Source organism: Lynx canadensis, chromosome D4 (assembly GCF_007474595.2).
Source record: "Lynx canadensis isolate LIC74 chromosome D4, mLynCan4.pri.v2, whole genome shotgun sequence".
In the NCBI taxonomy this organism is placed as follows: domain Eukaryota; kingdom Metazoa; phylum Chordata; class Mammalia; order Carnivora; family Felidae; genus Lynx; species Lynx canadensis.
Window position 1 is genome coordinate 7,532,042 of NC_044315.2, and position 19,416 is coordinate 7,551,457.

At 47.5% G+C, this 19,416-nt stretch overlaps 1 protein-coding gene across 1 annotated transcript in view; it reads left to right on the forward strand.

Moving 5' to 3' along the window:
• Positions 1 to 19,416, forward strand: part of GLIS3 (GLIS family zinc finger 3) — a 106,578-nt gene that overhangs the window by 45,695 nt on the left and 41,467 nt on the right. Inside the window, exon 5 of the mRNA XM_030294232.1 lies at positions 12,668 to 12,815. Within this exon, the coding sequence (XP_030150092.1) occupies positions 12,668 to 12,815 (148 nt within the window). The remainder of the gene's footprint in view (positions 1 to 12,667; positions 12,816 to 19,416) is intronic.

The window sequence follows — 19,416 nt, forward strand, 5'->3', positions numbered from 1 at the left end:
TGCTTCTGCCTTTGGGGAGGGGCTGTTGGTTCACTATTCAAGGGAAAAGGGGAAAGGCTGTCGTCAGCACGCATAGGAGCTTGCTCCTCAGACTGGCCCACAGGGATGCTTGTCACATTTTTCTGAGACAGGGATGCACCTCATGAAAAATGTCATGTGTCAGCTTCCCCTGAAGACGTTCTGATTGGTAAGGTAGCGATCTCAGGTCCATAGTTCTGAAGTAGTAAGGCAGTTTGGGGTCATATTTATCCGTACAAATGTAAGGATGGGCGATATTGAGTATCTATTCCTTTTTCTTTTTAAAGTTTATTTATTTCTTTTGAGAGATAGAGTGCGATCAGGGGTTGGGGCCAAGAGAGAGAGAGGGAGAGAGAGAGAGAGAGAGAGAGAGCATCCCGAGCAGGCTTGATGCTGTCAGCACAGAGCCCGATGCGGGGCTCGAACTCATGAACCATGAGATCATGACCTGAGACGAAATCAGGAATCAAACGCTTAACCAGCTAAGCCACCCAGGCACCCCTAGTATCTCTTTTCTTAACTCATATCATTGGCCACGTTTTTTTTTTTTTAATAATACCTCTGACCATCTATGTAGTCAATCTATGCTCAAATAGAACACTTACAAGTGGGCATGTTACTTCTCCAATTCAAATTTATTTCTCTCTTCCTGAGGTCAGTTGATGGATTAAATGACAGAGCTCTTGTAATAGTATTAGCACATGGCACGTGTTCAGCGTCTATTAGTAATTTTTGTTGTTGCTTTTATCCAGATCCGAGGACGATATATGTTACAGTTCTGTCAAGCAGATAGGGAAAAGGTGCCAGAAATTACCCGTCAGTCCCATTTAAGAAACAGGGAAAATATGGAAGCCTGAACAGATTGGGAATTTGATCGGCATATTGAGTAGATGAAAAGAAAACTGAAATACGGTTCTTCATATTTTTATTTGTTCGGTACTTCACATAACATTTTATGAGTTAAGGAAATGCACTGTCGGTCTCTAAAGAAAAACAAATTGGAACCAGAAGCCCATCACTTGGGCGGCAGTGCCTCTGAAATCACACTGTCAAAATTGTGTCTTGATAAGTATTGATTGTTTTAATTCAAACGTAGTATGTTTTCTGTTTGTGTTTGTGTTTTAGAGGTAGTGTGGTCTGGCAGGAAGAACGCGGAGCTAGATGTGAGCTCCAATCCTGGCTCTCCACTCTGGGGAGGTTACTTCTCCTCTTCTCTAAATCGGTGGTAAGAATAGTGGCTCCCTAGGACCGAAACAGGCATTAAGGGAGAACGCACGTAAGAGTTCGGTATGCTCTCTGTAGCTGGCATATGTTCCCTTCTCTTTTCCGTCCTCTTTGCTTAAACACTTAGAGAATGACCCCTAGACTGAGCCCATGTCTGTGATGGAGACCAGAACCCCTCCTCTCCATTCCTCATAGTCCTGGGTACCACCACTTGAAGTTCAGAAATCGCTGTCCTAAGATAAAGTGTTCCTTTTGAGAAGAATTCAAGTCAAGATGAGGACTTAGAACTCCCATATTTTGAGACGTGTTTTCAGATCTTTATAATTTTTTTTAACGTTTGTTTATTTTGGAGGGACAGAGACAGAGCACGAGTGGGGAAGGGGCAGAGAGAGAGGAAGACACAGAATCCAAAACAGGCCCCAGGCCCCGAGCTGTCAGCACAGAGCCCGAGGTGGGGCTCGAACTCATGAGCCGTGAGATCACGACCTCAGCCGAAGTCAGACGCTTAACCAGCTGAGCCACCCAGGCGCCCCTGACTTAGACTTCTTTGGTGGTTGTTGCTATGAAGAGTGGAAGTACGCACGGGCTGGTCATACAGAGTCCCAGGGCGCTGGCTTGAGAAGCAAACTTACTCAGCAGTGGGTTGGTGAGGGTGGGGTAGATGGCAGAAGGAAGAAGCAGGATTGATGGCCTCAATCAGTGCAGTTTTACACCATCATTGTGTCAGCCTTGCTGAGGCATAGTCTTGGTCCTTCCTGATCCCGTTTTGTAAACAGAGTCTCCAGGCCGTGCAATTTATCTCAAAATAGACCCTAAGGTGTCTAGAAAACTATTCTTGACTATTTGCTTCCCTCAAATTTGGTTTCCATATTTCAAAAATAGTTCCACAGTCTTTTCATGATGGTTCTTAGGAGTTAGCATGCAACAGATAATTTATTATACCACGGGCCATATATGGCCCGCCTGCCTCCTGTTTTTGCATGGCCTGAGAGCTAAGGATGTTTTTAAGGTTTTTAAATGTAAAATGTAAAAAAGACTCTTGGCTCTTAGGTGAGAATAGTTGCTCACAGAATTGAGGACATTGCCTGTTGCTAGCAGTGCCTCTAATATTTAGTCTCTGGCCCTTTACACAACAGGTTTGCCAAATTCTGCTTTCCACTTATATCTGGGACCTTCGTCAATGACTGACTGAAATCAAAGAAGCTTGTGGCTTCCATATGTCTGATCACATTTTGTCTTAAAAGTCTGCCAGTACACATAGGTTTTTTGATCACCATAGTATTTTCGATTTAGCAAATACCTGAGTAGTCTTCCAGCCCCTGGGTTTTCAGAGATTCACGTAAGACCCAATATTTAAAACAGGTCACACAGCAGAGCTCTTTCATTTGAAGGGACCCATACCACCTGTGCTGCCTGTTACCCAGCGCTCCTGTCCTCCCCCAGATAGTCTGCGGAAGCCCAAACGTAGGGGCTCCGCAATGGAGTTACTACTGTTAAGGTCTTCCCATTGTAAGCAGCTATCTGCAGAGACAACCTTGGGCCATGGTGGGAATTAAGCCCTCAGTAATGTGGCCACCGCTTAGGAAGAAGCTGCCGGAAGACGGGCAGGACTCAGTTCTGGTTATGGTGAGCCCAGGGCTGACAAGGATATCACAGAGAGTTGTCACGGTTAAATTCTACTAAGGTCTGCTTTTCCTAAAAAGAGAAGAGGCTTAAACCCTCAAATATCAAGGAGCGTGTTTTCTAAGATTCGGGCCTCTTGTAGACTTACACATTAATGCCCAGGAGAAAAGGAAAATTTTGAAAGATTAAGCTTAGGAAGCATGCTTACTTCCTCAAAATACACTTTCTAACTAACAATAAGGATGCTTGAAATTCATATAACCCGACACTGAACACTCCATTCAACAGGTAGGGAAAAGCTTTTAAGTTCCTTAAGAAAGGTTATAAATGGGCATGATTCCTGGTAACATGTCAATGACTTATCAGAGTCTGTCTACACTGAGAGTAATCTAGGAGGTAATACTGGGCACCTGAAGGAGAAGTGAGAAAATCGTCCACTTTGTGGGCAAAGTATAGAAAAGGAGGAAAGGGGGTTCTTTGGCTTCTCTGGAGTCCTAACAAAACCATATTCCTCTTCTGTGCATTTTTGCCCAGGGCCAGTGGTCATTGCAAACAGTTCCTAAATTCCCCAAAAGGGCTGTTGTGACTCCATTTTACCGAGCGGTCTCTTGGGAGAGCTCAGGGTTGGTAAGTAGCCCTTGAGTTGGCTAGAAGAAAATTGCGTTACAAATTGGATTGGCTGTATGTGCTCCGTATCTGTTTCCAAGAAGCCTTCTCTGTGAGATGATTTTAGAAACCGCATGGAAGTGGAGTGGGCGGGGTTGTCTTGGTAGCATCTAAAAGGGAGGAGACCTCTTTTGGGGTCAACAAGGTACAGGTAGGAGGCAACTAAGGGATAAGTAATGAGGAGCTAGAGAACCAAGTATTTTTTTTACTAACATGGGTTTTTGTGGCCAAATCAGACTTTATTCCAAAAACGGAGATGAGGGACATTCCCGTAAGAGCTTCCAGGAATGGTTCTCCATACCTGCACCATCTTTCTCCTTTCTGACTGCTCTCCTCCTCTGTTCAAAACGGGGGATGACGTAACACATAGCGGCAGTACCGAATTTCTCCCAGGGTACTCCTTGTTGACATTATCTTCCTGACTTGCTGTGTAACTGACTCTCTGTGAGTGAGTGAGTAAGTGGGTTGGGAGGTGAAGGGAAGAACGATAAGGTATGAGATTTGAGGTTGGATAAGTCCTTCGTTGTCTGGAAAGACCCAAGAGGGGCTGCCTGAAATGTTGGTCCCAGAGAAGTTGAGAGAGGTGCCAGAAAACGCCATTTCACTTGTAACAAAACGGCTTTGTTCTGAAAGGCACATGTTTCAGGAGCTTTTCCGACACGCAGTTAATTACACCTGGTATTTCAGGACGTTTGATGGTAACCTTTGGCATCTGCCTGGATGACTTCAGCCATTATCTTCTGGTTGTATCGCAGTGTCTTCCAGAAGGGCATGTAAGCATAAGTCCTCTTCCAAACACTAATAACCTCTTCCCTGGCTGTAAATCCAGCTGCATGATGTGGAAATGTAATTGGGCAGCCTACACAGAAGTTTGGAGCTCATGTGGGAATATCTATTTGTAAGAGAACCTGAATATTCATGTAACTGTCCAGACATCAATAAATTCTCATTTTACCTTATTTATTTCTGCTCCCCAGTGAACAGCAGCGCTCTTAAGCTCAAAGTTAATAGGCATGTTCTTCAGAGATGTACCCTCTCTTACCTTAATGGAACGTCTTTCTAACACATTTGTTCATCGGTTGCCAGGTAGCTCTCCCATCAGGTGACACGAGTGTGTTTTCTTTGTCTTAGTGCACAGGTGACAGTTACCATTGTTTGCCATCAATTAGCTTGGGGTAGCATGTCAAGGATGTACGGATGGTGTCATTTTAGTCTGACAGCCACCTGAGCCGGTTGAGAAAGGATTGTTTCATTATCCTCTTATCAGTACTGCTGGATAATGATACTCCACACTGCAAAGAGGGAGGGGAGAGAAAAGACAGGCAAGAAAGAATAGATTTTTAGGGATTGGCAATATTAAAATTATTCATGCCTCCAGGAGGAGAGAAAGATTACAGAGATGGCTGCGTGAACCCATAAGAAGCTCTGCTTTCCTAATGCGGCTGGAATGTGGAAGGAAGCCGCTCGCCCGCCCCGGGGGAGGGTGTCGGGGAGGGAGAATGCCCAGCAAAGCGGGGAGGGGAGAGAAAAAGGCCCCCCGCTAGTCATGGGCCACACAGGCAAGGAGCCACCGCGGCATCTCTGCCATTTTCCAGCTGACAGGCCCTTTTCCTTGCTGGAAAATTCTCCCTGGTTCGTGAACTCGGGTCATGAGAGCAGTTAAATCGTTCCATGGCGAAATGCGAACAACCACAGAAGGTATGGGGGCCCAGGTTTTCACTGTTGGGGAGCGAAGCTCCAGTCACCCCCAGCAGTAGTGGCTTTCTCCAGAAAGACTGAAGGGAAGTGTTTCTCGAATCCTGAAAATTAACCACGGCCGCGTCTTTATGCGCTTGGAGAAACAAATAAAAAGCACTGGAAATGTAAAAATACTTGCAGATACACTAAGCTTCAGAGAGGGCTGGTTGTGTTGACATTCTAGTAACAGCCCGTTCTCACTCCTTAACGAAGCGAAGAGCAGTCATGCATGAAAATGACTTTGTTGTCTTTAAACTGAACCGCATTTGGGGTTGTAACTCACAGGTGTGCCTTACCCCCTGTACAATAAAGGACAACATTTTAACCCTGTGGGGGTTCTTCTGCAGACCCCGAAGACTTTACAGCACTTGCGATAGAAAAATTGAACAGAAAACGCTTATTAGTACAAAGCATGATGTATATACACTCCTTTGTGTTTTCAAATGACTCAAGGCCACAGTTTATATGCATCTTTAAGTAAGAGGCCACACCGGATTGGAGATTTACCATTTGTGGGGCACCACACGCCTTTGTTTCCCCCCCCCCCCACCAGCCTATTGATAAGAATCATTATAATAAAGATAACCAAAGAATAACGACAGTGGTTTATTGGGTAGTTAAACACAGTCCAGGCACTGTGCTAAGTGTTTTTAGTCATACTGTGACATAGTCTCTTTATTTAAGATGAAGAAACTGAGCTGAGCTTGAGTGACTTGCCCAAGACCCATTGCTAGGAATTGGTAAAGCTTAGATTCAAAGCCGAGTCCGTCTGACTCCCGCTGTGCCTGCTTTGTTCTCTTAAGAACCACTCTGATACTGTCTGTCTTGAGTGCCCAACTTCTAGGGAGGCCAAAGGAGTTAACATTTCCATTACAGTTCAACAGTTTCCTCAATCCTTCCCAGGTTCAAATTTCTTCTGGGGGATGTGGGGGCATGGATGGGGGAGGCAGACACAGGGTTGACCTCAGCATTCCCATTCGCATGGGAATCGAATTCTTTTTTTTTTTTTTTAACGTTTATTTATTTTTCAGACAGAGAGAGACAGAGCATGAATGGGGGAGGGGCAGAGAGAGAGAGGGAGACACAGAATCGGAAACAGGCTCCAGGCTCTGAGCCATCAGCCCAGAGCCCGACGCGGGGCTTGAACTCACGGACCGCGAGATCGTGACCTGAGCCGAAGTTGGCCGCTTAACGGACTGAGCCACCCAGGCGCCCCTCGAATTCTCTTTTAATATCTCTGTGAAAGCCAACTCAGCCTGGTTTCATTGCTTAGCAGAGCCCTCTGTGCTCGGACCTGGAAATACTGCTGTGGAGATGGGTGGTGAGCCCACATCTCCTCCAGGGCACCGGCTACCAAGCATTAACTGTCACGTCTCAGGGTTACGGCGCCACTCAAGCACTCACTGTACGCGAGTTCACAGCCTGTGGGTGACACCGGTTCCCCCTTTCCTACGAGAGTAGGCCCGCTACAGAGAACAACGCAGTGGCTTTTTAAGCAAGTGCAAATGACTCCAAATGCACATTTACCGCAAGAGCTCAGACTCAACGGATCTGCACGGCAAATCCGCTTCTGTGTGTGACTGACGGAGGTGGTGGCCTCTCAGCCTACCACACTGTGGCCACTTGTGGGAACAGGTGCATATATCTCATTGCTCACGAATAACCCCTCCCTGCCCGCCTTCGTTCCCACCAGTAGATCAATACACCCCTGACAGGCATCTGAAATCTTTATTTGGGAAAAAGCACATTTCCTACCAGCTGTTTGTTTTCCAAACCAAATAATTTACTTAACTTGTCACCTCCGTTAATTTTCAGAGCTGGAAAATTTCTCTCGGCCGTGCTGAGGTCACTCCGGTGCTCTCAGCATGGGCGGAAGCAGAAGAGGGAGGATCCCTCTTGCGTTGTAACCAGCATTTTGGTGGCTGAAGCCGGCCGGGTGCATCGTGCGTGGGAGGGAAGAACGCCTAGTGACTCCAGTCTTTGCAAATGGAGTGCGCGGGAGTTCTGAGACAGGATCAACACTCTTAGGCATGTGATCGGAGATCTGTGTTCCTAGGTTTGAATTCAGCCCCGTGACCTAGACCGGGTATCCTAGTCAGGAACCCAGTAAGGCCTCAAGTTTCTCATCAGTAAACCAGGGAGGGGTTTGCAAAGTACTCAGTAAATGTTAACTTGGCTCTGAGGTGTAGGGCAGCGGGACGACGAAATGCAGCTGAGATGTGGTCTGGCACCTAATACTCCAAGTGCACTCCCCAGATCAGCCTCAGCAGGCACTCTGGGAGTTTGGTCGAGGTTCAGAAGCTCAGCCCTCCCTGCATCCAAGACCTGGTGAATCTGAATCGACATTCGACCCTGGATGAATGGTTTGTAAGGTGAAGCTTGAAAAGTAGGGCTCTGACCGCCCACAAGGCTTCGAACAGGACTATGCCCTCCAGTCGGCTGTTTTCAATACGCCTCAACCCGACAAGGGAGGTCTTCCTCCCTGCCCTCTAAATTGACGAAAACACAGTCACCAAGCAAGGCCCGTGGTAGCCTTCTGTGGCATCGGGAAAAGGGCCTGAGATAAGTTGGCCTCATTTCGGGAACACTCCTTGCCTGCCTCCATTCGCACATGACAGCCAATGTATCCCCGAGGGTGCCCTGTCCGTACCCATAGAGATACAGATTAATTGTTTTCATGTGGACGGAGAGAGGGCTGTTGATTAACCCAGATTAACCTGAGCTAGTTAGAGGCTCTAGCCTAGAATGTCCTGCTCCCAGTAGCTGGTGAGATCGCATCTGGGGACCGCACGTGTCAACCCGTGCTGCTCTGTTAGCGCGCTAAAGCCCAACTGAGTTGCTTACCTGCGCCCCCCTCTACAGGAGACAGGTGGGGAGACTTCAGTAAGCTCTGCTCCAGAGAGAAAGCCCAGAGGAGCAGGGAGGCTAGCTCCTGGGTCCTCCTCTGAGGGCAGAGCTCACAGACTTCATCTCAACACCAGGCTTTTATTTCCTCGGGGACTCCACCATCCCTTAATCACAAAAGCAATAAGAATTTCCAATATGTTCCTCCGCCATGCCTAATCACCTGTTCCGGCTGTCAGTCACCAGCGGGTCTGGAGAGTCCCCTAAAAGCTCTCTTCCAGCCTTGAAAGCAGCACTAACCCCCGTGGTGACACGGGGCAATGAAGGCCACCCCCGTGGGCAGCCTGCGTGCACCAGCTGATTGGATCACAACAATTTTGTTAATATTGCTCTAGATTCTAGAGGGATCACTTCCCTTCCTTACACTCTGATGGATAGTTGTAGGCCCCATTGGCTGAGTTCGAAAAATCATTTTGAGTGTGTATGGAAGGAAATGTTTCCTTTTGTAAACAACCTTACTATTGCGCTCTCACATGGAGATTTTTTTCTGGAGGTTAAAAAGTCACTTGGCAAAACATTATGTGTGAAGTCAGCAGATATTCAGCTTCAAACATTAAGAGAGACCAGCACCTGCCTCGGGTGGAGTAGGGGCTGGAAAATTGGGAAGGAAGGGAGGGAGGGAGGAAGGAAGGGAGGGAGGGAGAGAGGAAGGAAGGGAGGGAGAGAGGAAGGAAGGCAGGAGGAAGGGAGGGAGGAATGAATGAAGGAGGGAAGGAGGAATGAACGAAGGAGGGAGGAAGAAAGGAAGAAGGAAGAAGGAAGGAAGGAAGGAAGGAAGGAAGGAAGGAAGGAAGGAAGGAAGGAAGGAAGTTCTTAGACTATGCTAATATAGAAGCCTGGACATATGACCGACAGAACTGGAAATTCCTAGAAGTCAGTATAAGTAGGAGAGATGCTACCTGTGCCACAGTGGCAATTACTGAGAAATGTAGATCTCTGGTAGAGGCCAAGGGCAATCCTACCCAAGTCACGGTTATCTCATTCCAGAGTTTTGTCCATTTTATCAGAAGGGTGCGTGACATGGGGCTGGGTGAATGTTGGTAAGCCGTGTTGTTTGTACTTCCTCTAAGTCTGTGGTCATTACAGTGGTCACGGGAAGCATCCACAAGCAGCAGTCTTGCCCGGGACTACACGCAAAGGGCTCTGTGTAGACACTGGACTAGAAGCTTCTACTAGGTTCCCTACCCCACCGGGGGAGATTTTGTCCCGTACTTCTCATCCCATCTGTTAGGCGACGGAGGCAAGTCACAGGCTTCGGTTTGCTCACAGGGGATTTCTTACAACCAACATAAGAAACTGTTCTGTATACTTTATAAATTCAGACTTCAAATCGAACCCTAAAGCACCCCTCTTTGCTATTCTCGTGGGGTCCCCAGCCAAAGGGTCCCTGCCTGTCTCAGTGCCATTCACCAGGGTTAGCAGCAGAAGAAAGGGCTATCCATATGTGTTTGACTGCTGGCCGGTCAACACAGCCTCCGCACAGCAGGAGGGCAGGTTTCTGAGTCTTCTGCCCTGTCTGGTGGACCTCTCACGCCCCACCACATAGCCTCCACCACTTATTCCTACCGGCAGATGCTGCTGTGGAAACCATTTGCACCAGGTAGAACTTAGAAGCACCTCCCCTCAACTGTACCCTGTGTCTCTGGCCTTCTGCCCACAGGCTTCTCGGATGCCCTGCTCTTGGGTATCTGGGAGAGCTTTAGCCACTCTGGAATACGTGCCTACTTGGAGATACGAGACAAGCCACACCCGAGAGCAATCTATGACCAGCGATCAACAGGATTGGGCGGGTACATGTTTCTTTCTGTTCCTGTCCTGCTCCTTGAGCCCAAGAAGGACTCCATTGACATTGAGTTTGTGTTCATATCTGTTTAGTCAAACAAGCATGAATGGTACTGTTGGAGATAGCTGGCCTCAAGGCCACCTTGTTCCCTAGTCTGTCCCAGGACCTGGCTCAATGCGGCCACACATACATACTCCATACATACCTGTGGAACGATTGGCTGCGGAGAGAGGAATCAGAGGAACATAAGTAACTGCATTCAGAGCAAAAGTATTAAGATAGGTAGAGGATATTATAGTCAAAAGCACAGTGGCACAAGTTGCTGTGGTATATTTGAGGCCGGGCCAGTTGTCTGATTTGGCCAGAGCATAGGGCACCTCATGGGGCCAAAGGGAAGACAGTGCATTAAAGCGCTTTGCCCACCACTTGATGATCTCTCCTAGCGGCTCTCAGCATTTGGGTAGCACTGATGTATAGAGACCTCTTCCCCTCGCTTAACTGCAGCCTCCTCAAGGTTAGGGACCCACATATAGTAAGAATGGCTAGCATGTAGTAGGCACGTAGGAAAAAATAATGGTTGGAGGATGGACGGGTGGATAGACGGATGGATGGAGGAATGGCGAGACGGTTGGTCCTGGCTATTAGTTGAAGGAGAGGCCCTAACCGGACCTAACTTTCGGTGTGGGACAGGCTGCAAACCATACTGAATTTCCCAACCTCTTTGATTGCAGCTAATGCAAAAATGTAGCTGATTCGGCTGACGTAGACCTCCGGGAAGCACCACATTTTTCTGTTTGCCGTAGAGTAGAGCATAGAGTGTGCGCACCAAGAGACCCTGTTGCCCATGGGGTTGGAAGCAGCAGGGGCCCTGCTTCCCTTGTGAGGAACACATACATACAGGAACACCTCCAGGGGATCGTAAGCGGTGGGCGCGTTCAGCAACTCCAGCAGAATAAATAGGAGAGCTCATGTTTCTACGCTAAGGCAGGAAAAAAATTAGCTGTGCTTCCACAGTGTCTCTGTGACCTCTTATTATTCCATTAGTTTTTGGAATAGTATATAAAACACCAAGCTCCGTGCTGACAAACACCGGCATTGAAACCGTTGCCACAGTCACTCCAAACAGCCTTCTCCCCTGGGTAAAATTATTATTTGGAATACAAGCAGAATTGTGGTTGCCCGAGTGAGCTGAGCACAAATGAGAGTAGTGATTCATAAGGTGACTCTAGCGAGTTTGCAAACGTGCAACTTTTCTGGAGGCTGACGCACCGTGAGTGCCTTTTTGAGCTACTAAGCACTTTCTAGTCTCACCACCTCTTCAGACTTGGGGGGCTGTGGAGGCAGCAGTTTTCTGAGGACAAGAGTTAACCTGACACAGTGCTGACTTTCCAGAAATAAACCCTTCCCATCAGATCACACCCTTGTCAGTAGCTTTTGAGCAGGAAGATGGTAATTCTGCTTCCTCACATGTTCCTTTAAGTGCTTGAACTCTCGTTCCATTGGGTTAAGCTTTGGGGGGCGGGGTCATCTGGGGTATTAATTCTAACCTGAAGAGGTTGGAGAAAAGTGGTCCTGGTCTAAAAGTATCGCTCCCTGAACTTTTAAACCCTCAAATCTCTTTGATTATGTGGCTGCTGCTTCTTAATCCTGAACCTGATTTCTTTTATTATTTTTTTTTTTTTTAGATCCATTTATTCTTTGACATCAGTGGAGTAAGTTCAAAAAGAGCAGAGATGGGTAGAAAGCTCAGCATCGCTTTGTATAGAGAAGGAAGTTGAAGAGAGTCAGAGTAATGATGCTGGGTTGATTGCAGCATAATGAGATGTCTGCTGCGTAGGTCCCAGACACTGAGAGCCTCTCCGATAGCGATAGACTCTGAAAGTGACAAGCCCCGTCTCTTTTGTGACATTGTACCAATTAGCTGATCTAAACGGGCACGTATTTAAGTCTGAGGTCATGTACACTTCTCAGAGGCTAGGCTGCCCCTATGAATGAGGCCGCAACTCAGTCTCTGTGTCGTAATAGGGCAACAGTGGGGGGGGGGGAAAGCCAGAGCTGTGTCTGAGGCCCCTTTTCGTGTTTTGTGGTGCCAGGCATGGGCTCATCACTGGTGGGGACCAAGTGTGTCCATCCACCACACCATCAGGGAAATGCCCGGGGTCAGTCAGTCTCTGGGGTTAAGAGGGTAGCAGATCCTGCCCGGGGGCTACGACCAGGACAAGATATTCTATTACCCCTGATTCAGCAGGGACACAAGAGAGAGCCAGGCTGACCCACAGAGGCTCGCGGCAGCCTTGAGAAGAGGCAGACGGCCTGTGTCCTGCCCCTTGTGGGTCAACACACCAAGCGTTCTGTCCCCTGTCGTCCCGTGTGACTGAAAAGTGCTTGTACAGCGACCTTGTTGCAGATGCAGACATTACAGGATCGACCGACTTTATGGTGCCCACACTGGGAGCTGGCGGGAGGGCAGGGCACCGCTCAGGAGGCGAACCATGAACTTCAGGGCAGTTGCTCATGCGCTCCCCGGGCAGCAGGAAGGGCTCACCTGCCGGGGAGCCTGTTCCACCATGAAAACAGAAGCCGTGTAGATCCAGCGAGCCAGGAACTGTCCCCTTAACGCCACCGACAGGAGAGCAGGCCCCTAAAACACACTCGCGGTCAGCCTTTGGGGTTAAACACGCGCCGTCTGATGCCTGTTCTCCTTGATTGCAGCCTCGGTCTTCTCCAGCAGTCACTCGAGCCGAAGCGGAGCCCCGCACACTGTCGGTCACCCTTCTCCGGGACACAGCGTGCAGGGGAGCCCCCACCACCCCGCCCCCCAGCTACCCCCGCTCGCGGCCGTGGACGCGGGAGCCGACAGGTAAGGCCAGCCAGCTGTCTTCTAGTAGGTGTCGCCGCTGAAGTCCGCCGCGCGGAGAAGCGCCGTGACAGTTGCTGAATTTTGTTGATCATCCATCGGTGGTGGGTTGAGTCCTCCAGAGGGGACGTGTCAAGAGTACACGTGCAAAAAGCACGTGGACCAAATAGCTCATTACCTGTCGTCTTTTCCGTGGGGGGGGAAATGAGAAGGCACTGAAGTGTCCGATGCTGGGAAAACGCATCCGAATTTCCTCCTCTCACACTGTCCTCAGTCTGTTTCGGGGGCTCCTCTTTAAGGCAGTGTCCCCACAGGCTGGAAAGCCTTCCAGGTGCAAGACGGTGCCTTCAGCACGTAGATCGGTGACAGCTTTGAGAGTATAGGGTTAAAGGGCACAGGATTTTATGCGGGCGGCCAGAAAAGGGCTTTTTACCGAAGATTCTGCGTTGATGCCATCCTCATAAAGAGTTTTGGGGACAGTTTTTAAAATCTTGATATTTCGGTCCGTCTGTGGACCTCTGAACCCGCCAGTGGCGTGGACAGCACACGGTTCCTCTTGTTTTCTTCTCCACGTGTCAGCAGGCTCGAATTGACCTACGTAGGGGTTACTCCCAGACATCCACGGTAAAAAAAAGTTCTTGTGGGGACCCCGGTGCTGCGGTCATGGGCATTTGGGGGACTAATAATGGGTTGGTTGAATAGGCAGCGGGAGCAAAGGTTTTCAATCTTGGAAGTCTGGAATTTCACCAGCAATCTGTGGTTTCGTTGGTGCTGGCCTCGTCTATGAGTTTTTAGATGTGTGTTTAATAATAAATGGGCTTTAGGGTTGGGGTTTTAGGCGGCTGTGTCTAGTAGTTAGAAATATAGATCGGAAGATGTTAGACTTCTTTTCATTGTTCTGCATATGTGGTCAAGTGCAAACAGCTCCAAGCCTCCTCCTCCAAGCTCTATCAGCAGAACAGTACAAATGGTCACCAGCTCTTAAGTTCCTGGATACTGGGGACATGTAGTCCTGCCAGTTTTCTGATGTATTGCTGAAGGTTGAGATGAACTTATCCACTGCAGCATTTTATTAAGTTTCCAGTTGTTGTTTTTTTTAATTTACTATTTTTTTTTTACTTTGAGAGAGAGAGAGCGCATGAGCAGGGGAGGGACAAAGGGAGAAAGAGAGAATCCCAAGCAGGCTGCATACTCAGTACTGAGCCCAACATGGGACTTGATCCCACTACCACGAGATCATGATGTGAGCTGAAACCAAGAGTCGGACACTTAACCAACCAAAGCCACCAGGCGCCCTTCCAGTTGGGTTTTAAATGATGTAAGCCATGGGCTTCTCATCATCTCATTTCCTCCTGCCTAGTTGAGAATCTTAACTCCACAAGGTAGCACAGCTGAGAAGCCCATCTCTTGGGACCTCGTCTCCTTCATCACATCTTCTTATGAATACTCATGATGACTCTTTACAGGAATACAAGAGAAAAACAATCTGTGTATCTTCTTCTTGTACACAGCCTAAAAAGAGTATATGTAGAAAAATATCTTCGCCATTATTGGAGTTAACAACAACCACCCAAACACCAATGTTGGAAAGCCCAGCTCCAGCGAAGCCTGTTGGAATGTGTTCCGTAGGTGCTCCTGCCGCTTGGCTTTGTTTGTTTTTAATATTTTATCTTGTTGCATAATTTTAATTTTTTTCAGTTCCCTCCTTTGAAAGTTGGTAACATATAAAAAACTGCCAAAATAGTACGGGTGAGCACCCATACGCCCTGCATCCATATTTACCCACTGTGAATATTTTGCCATCTTCTGTTTCTGTCTCTCTGTCTTATCTCTTTCTCTTTTTGCTTCCAGAGATCCTTTGTTTGTTTGCTTGCCTGTTGTTTCAGAAACCCTCCGAGAGATTGTTGTGAATATCATTGAGCTTTAACCCTAATTACTTCGGGAAAGCTCTCCTAAGAAGGACATTTCTCCTGCATAATCACAATGTAATTATCACACTCCAGAAAGTTAACATCAATAAAGCATTATCTAACATGCAGTCAATATGAAATTTCCTCGATTGTGTAAATAACGTTCTTTCTAGCTGGATTTTTTTTTTTCTTTCCTTTCATCTTTTTTTTTTTTTTCTGATCCAGGATTTCGTAAGATCACAATTCTCATTTTTTTTTTGTCCTCTTGAATCTAATGAAGTTCCTCACCTTTTAGAAAGTTACCATCATCATCATCATCATTGTGCTTCATGACATTAGCAATTTATGAAGAGCTCAGCACATCTGTTTTGCAGAATGTTCCAGACTTGAGACTTCCCTGCTCTTTTCCTCCTCTACAGGCACCTTCCTCATCAGGACCACCTCTTAGGGAATGCGGTGTCCCTTCACTCTTTTGAGCCTTTGTCTGCGCTCCATGGGGAGTTAAGATGAAATGGACCACAGCATGTGACAGTGTCATGTGACATGGTGTGAAGACAGGCAACCTTGGCATCGCTGAGATTGAGGTTTAGAAGCCAGAGGGTGTTGTTGAGTAACGACAGTAGTTGACGAGGTAGACCAGCATGCGAGGGAGGAGGGAGAGGAAGGAGGAGGACACGACAGTCCTTTATATGGCTGAGCGATGAAGCCTTCTCACGTCTGTGGCTTTGCCATGCTGCTGTGTCCTTCCCACCAGATGTGTGCCCGTTCCTTTGCCAACCCAACTGGACTGGGCAAGTGTATGAGAGGTTATCTCTTCCGATCGGGTTTTGGAGAGGAGGATAATGTGAAATAGCTCTGAATTATGCCCTGTGTTTGCATTAGTGTGCAGCATAAAAACACGAAGAGGAAATGTGCTTACCTTCCGCTTCTGGTTTATGTATCTTTGCCTCTGTTTGCCTGGGAAATCCCCCAGTAAAAACTCCAGCAGTTTTCTTAACGGAAATAGGTTTATCACACTTTGCGATTTTTAGTGGGAAACTGGCATTCTTTCCTGCTTCGCGGGCATTGATTCATCATTTACTTAGCTTTAACTTGTTAATAAAATGAGCTGAGTCACTGTCAGAAGTCAGGAACAGTCCACCGCGTCTATCCAGTTAGCATCAGCTTCTTTGATCCTTGCCGTCGTAAAATAAAATAAACGCAAGTTCTCTCAATTTGACGAGTATCCATTTTTATTTCGAAATAGTATCTGGATGATACATCGTTTCAGTGATTTAAGCAGTACCACACTACGTCACCGAATGTTGATTTAAACATTATTAAGGGAAGGGGTGTTTGACTGTGTCACGTTGAGCGAGCCCGTGGTACTTAATGACCGTGGCTTCCCATAAGAGGAACCCCGTGTCTTTGGAAAGGTCTATTCATACTGTTTCATAGTATGTCTGTTAGAGCAGAGGAAACAAACATATTGATGCAAATCCCTTCCTCAGACGGAGAAATCTTCACAGTCCCAAGAAAAGTCAGCTGGATCTGTGTCGCTCGTCTTGTCCAACACAGCTGCCTCTCTCCATTCGGCAGAAGTGCCCAGACATGGCGTGCTCTGTAGTACAAGTGACAGAGCTTAAGGAGACCTGTGGATCGACCGCATGGAGCGACTCCGATGAGCCCCGTTTCTGAACCAGGGAAGACCGAAAATAGAGAAACGATGTGGCCTCCTCTGGGAGTACACAATCCTAGTACAGGAATCCACAGCAGGGAATGTTAGGGACAGTTGTTTTTGAGGAGGTAGTCAAAATACCTTAACCAAAAAAAAAGGAATATTGGTTTCTTGAGTCCATGTCAGGTATTGGGAAGCCATACTGTTTTTTATTCATATCAGATGTGACATTGCTCCAGTTCTAGGTATGTATATGTACAGTCTTTCCATGCCTTTGAGTAACCAGGGCTGGTCTTCACTGATACCATTTTCTAAGGCAGCATGGGAAACCTGTTGTAGCTTTTCTGGATGCTAAGGGGTTAAGGACAGCAACTGTTTTCTGTGTATCTTCTTTGCAATTCTGTACAGTTCTGCTCCTGTCAAAGCAGCCTATTCACTGTCTTAGTTCGTTTGTTTCTACATCTTGTTTCAGGATCTTTTCTACCTAAAAAAGACAATAAGGACCTTCCATTATTGTCCTATTCTTGAGTAAACATCACCCAACCTGGAGCTTGGGTTAGTCCTCAACCCAGAAGGCCCCCTTGCTTCTTACAGCTCGCAGAGACAAGTTCCCCTGTTACATCTCTTCGTTATTATCATCTGTTTTATTTATTTGTCATTTCCCAGATGTTGCCTTGCTAAGTGAATTACTCATTCTCCGAGGGCAGGAACGTAAAATTTCCTTACAGCCTCCACACCGCGTGCCCGGTGCTCCACAGTGCTAGGTGCTAAGGAGGGTTTGAAGGGAAGAAGGACCCATGGGGGAATGCCTAGGAAACAAAAGGCCATTGCCGGCTACCGTTGTCCAGGTGGGAGGCTCCTAGAAAAGAACGGTCCCCCCTGATTCGTTGGTCTGGACAGTGGTGGACCAGTTCTTCGGGTTCCAGCCATCTCGTGCAACCCGCATACTTTGCTACAACACACAATTGCTCTCATGCGTATGTTCACACGCATGCGCACGCACACATTGCTAGGACCCCCCCCTGCTGTCATCCGCTGTGGGGGTTCCCTACGTTGCTTTTCTGTGATCTTCACTACGAGAAGCCTGCTACTCACCATCCATTCCTGTCTCCATCTGTAGCGTCTGAACAGCTCAAAACTAGGTCTGTTAGCTTTGCTGTCCTTTCTTCCCCGGGATTTTCTAAACAAGCAGGAACATTGATATCTTCACCCACTCAGGTTTTTTTTTTTTTTTTCAGCCTCACACACACATGCGTGCGCACACGCACGCACCCCACGTAATCTTTCCTCTCTCTTGTTAATCTCCTAGTATATGTGCAATAATGGCTAAACTCAGAAGCATCATATGAAACATTCAAGTTTATCAAAATCTATCCCAGCATTGGGGTACGTTCATTTTTTGAGTCACTTACTCAGCTGCCCTTTGGGTACCAGGCGATAATGCTAAACACTGAGGACACAGTGGTCGACACGACTGACAGAACCCTGCCCTCTCAAAGTGTCTGGTCTTTTTTTTTTTTCTTTTTAACATTTATTCATTTTTGAGAGTGAGAGAGAGCATGAGCAGGGAAGGAGCAGAGAGAGAGGAAGACAGAATCTGAAGCAGGCTCCAGGCTCTGAGCTATCAGCACAGAGCCCGACGGGGGCTCGAACGCATGAATCATGAGATCATGACCTGAGCTGAAGTCGGATGCTCAACCGAATGAGCCACGAGGGCACCCATCAGAGTGTCCAGCCTTCACAAGGGACGACCAGATCAACAGGCAAGCATCACTTAGGCTATTGTGAAGTGATGCCAGGGGAGGCTGTGAAGAGACACAGGAATGACCCAAAAATGGAAGTAGAAGAAGGAACATCTGCCTGAAATCGGAAAGCCCGTCGGACCTGGCCATGGGTATGCCCAAAAGCTAAGAGGAGGCAGTGCCAGCAATGGGCGGGGCTTCGTGTGTGAATGGGGGAGGAGCCTCTTAAAGGGCACTCGGGACACTAGGCTTTCTCTTGAGGACAGGGATTTGTGTATTTGCCCAGGATGGGTACCCTGGTGATTCTGGCACACATTCCCGAGGCCTCCCTATCCTGTTACCCACCCAGCGAGAGTTCAGAACATATTCTATGCCCAACAGAAGAAAAAATGACAATACACAACCAGTTTGTCTGGTCCCCAAGAGACAAAGGCTGTCCTTTGTAAAGGCTAAACCAGCAAGGCAGCACAGGTTTTATGTTATTTTCTGTTTCTAATACAATTTGACACGACAAGTTTCGTCCCTTATAATCCCAAGCTTGTATTTTATGTAGTCATGACCTATATTCGAGGATTTTGAAGAGTCACTTAGTGTTAAAAAAAAAAAAAAAAAAAAAAAACCATTCCCCGTGAGCAATCACTCCTCTGACAGGTCACAGACACATCCCACAGGTATAGAAGGGTACGTGACTTACAGGGCGACTATTTTTTTCTTAATGTTAATTTATTTTTGAGATAGAGACTGAGCGCAAGCAGGGGGAGGGGCAGAGAGAGAGGGAGACACAGAATCCGGATCAGGCTCCAGGCTCCGAGCTGTCAGCACAGAGTCCAACACGGGGCTCGAACTCAAAGATTGTGAGATCATGACCTGAGGCGAAGTCGGACGCTTAACCGACTGAGCCACCCTGGTGCCCCTTTACAGGGCAATTATTAAGCACTGGCCCAAAAATAAAGCTTGTCAGCCCTCACCATTGAAATAACTGGGAAGAGCCCTGGTTGAAAAACAGAGGCTTCAAATGGCCATTTTGTCCGCCCGCACCTTGGCGTCTGCTCTCCCAACACCTCGTGATCGCATACCTCATCCTGTCTCTTTGGGTTGTAGCACTTTCTATACTGAAAACAGTTATCTTCATTTAGTGTCCCATGAAGGGGTCAGTTTCTAGGAAAGTGACTTCCACAGATAATCGAGGTCAAGAGAGGTGGTGTTTAAAATCCACCCTCAATACACACACACACACACACACACACACATGCACACACGTTTTATTTGAGAATCACCGAATGTGATGAAAGTTG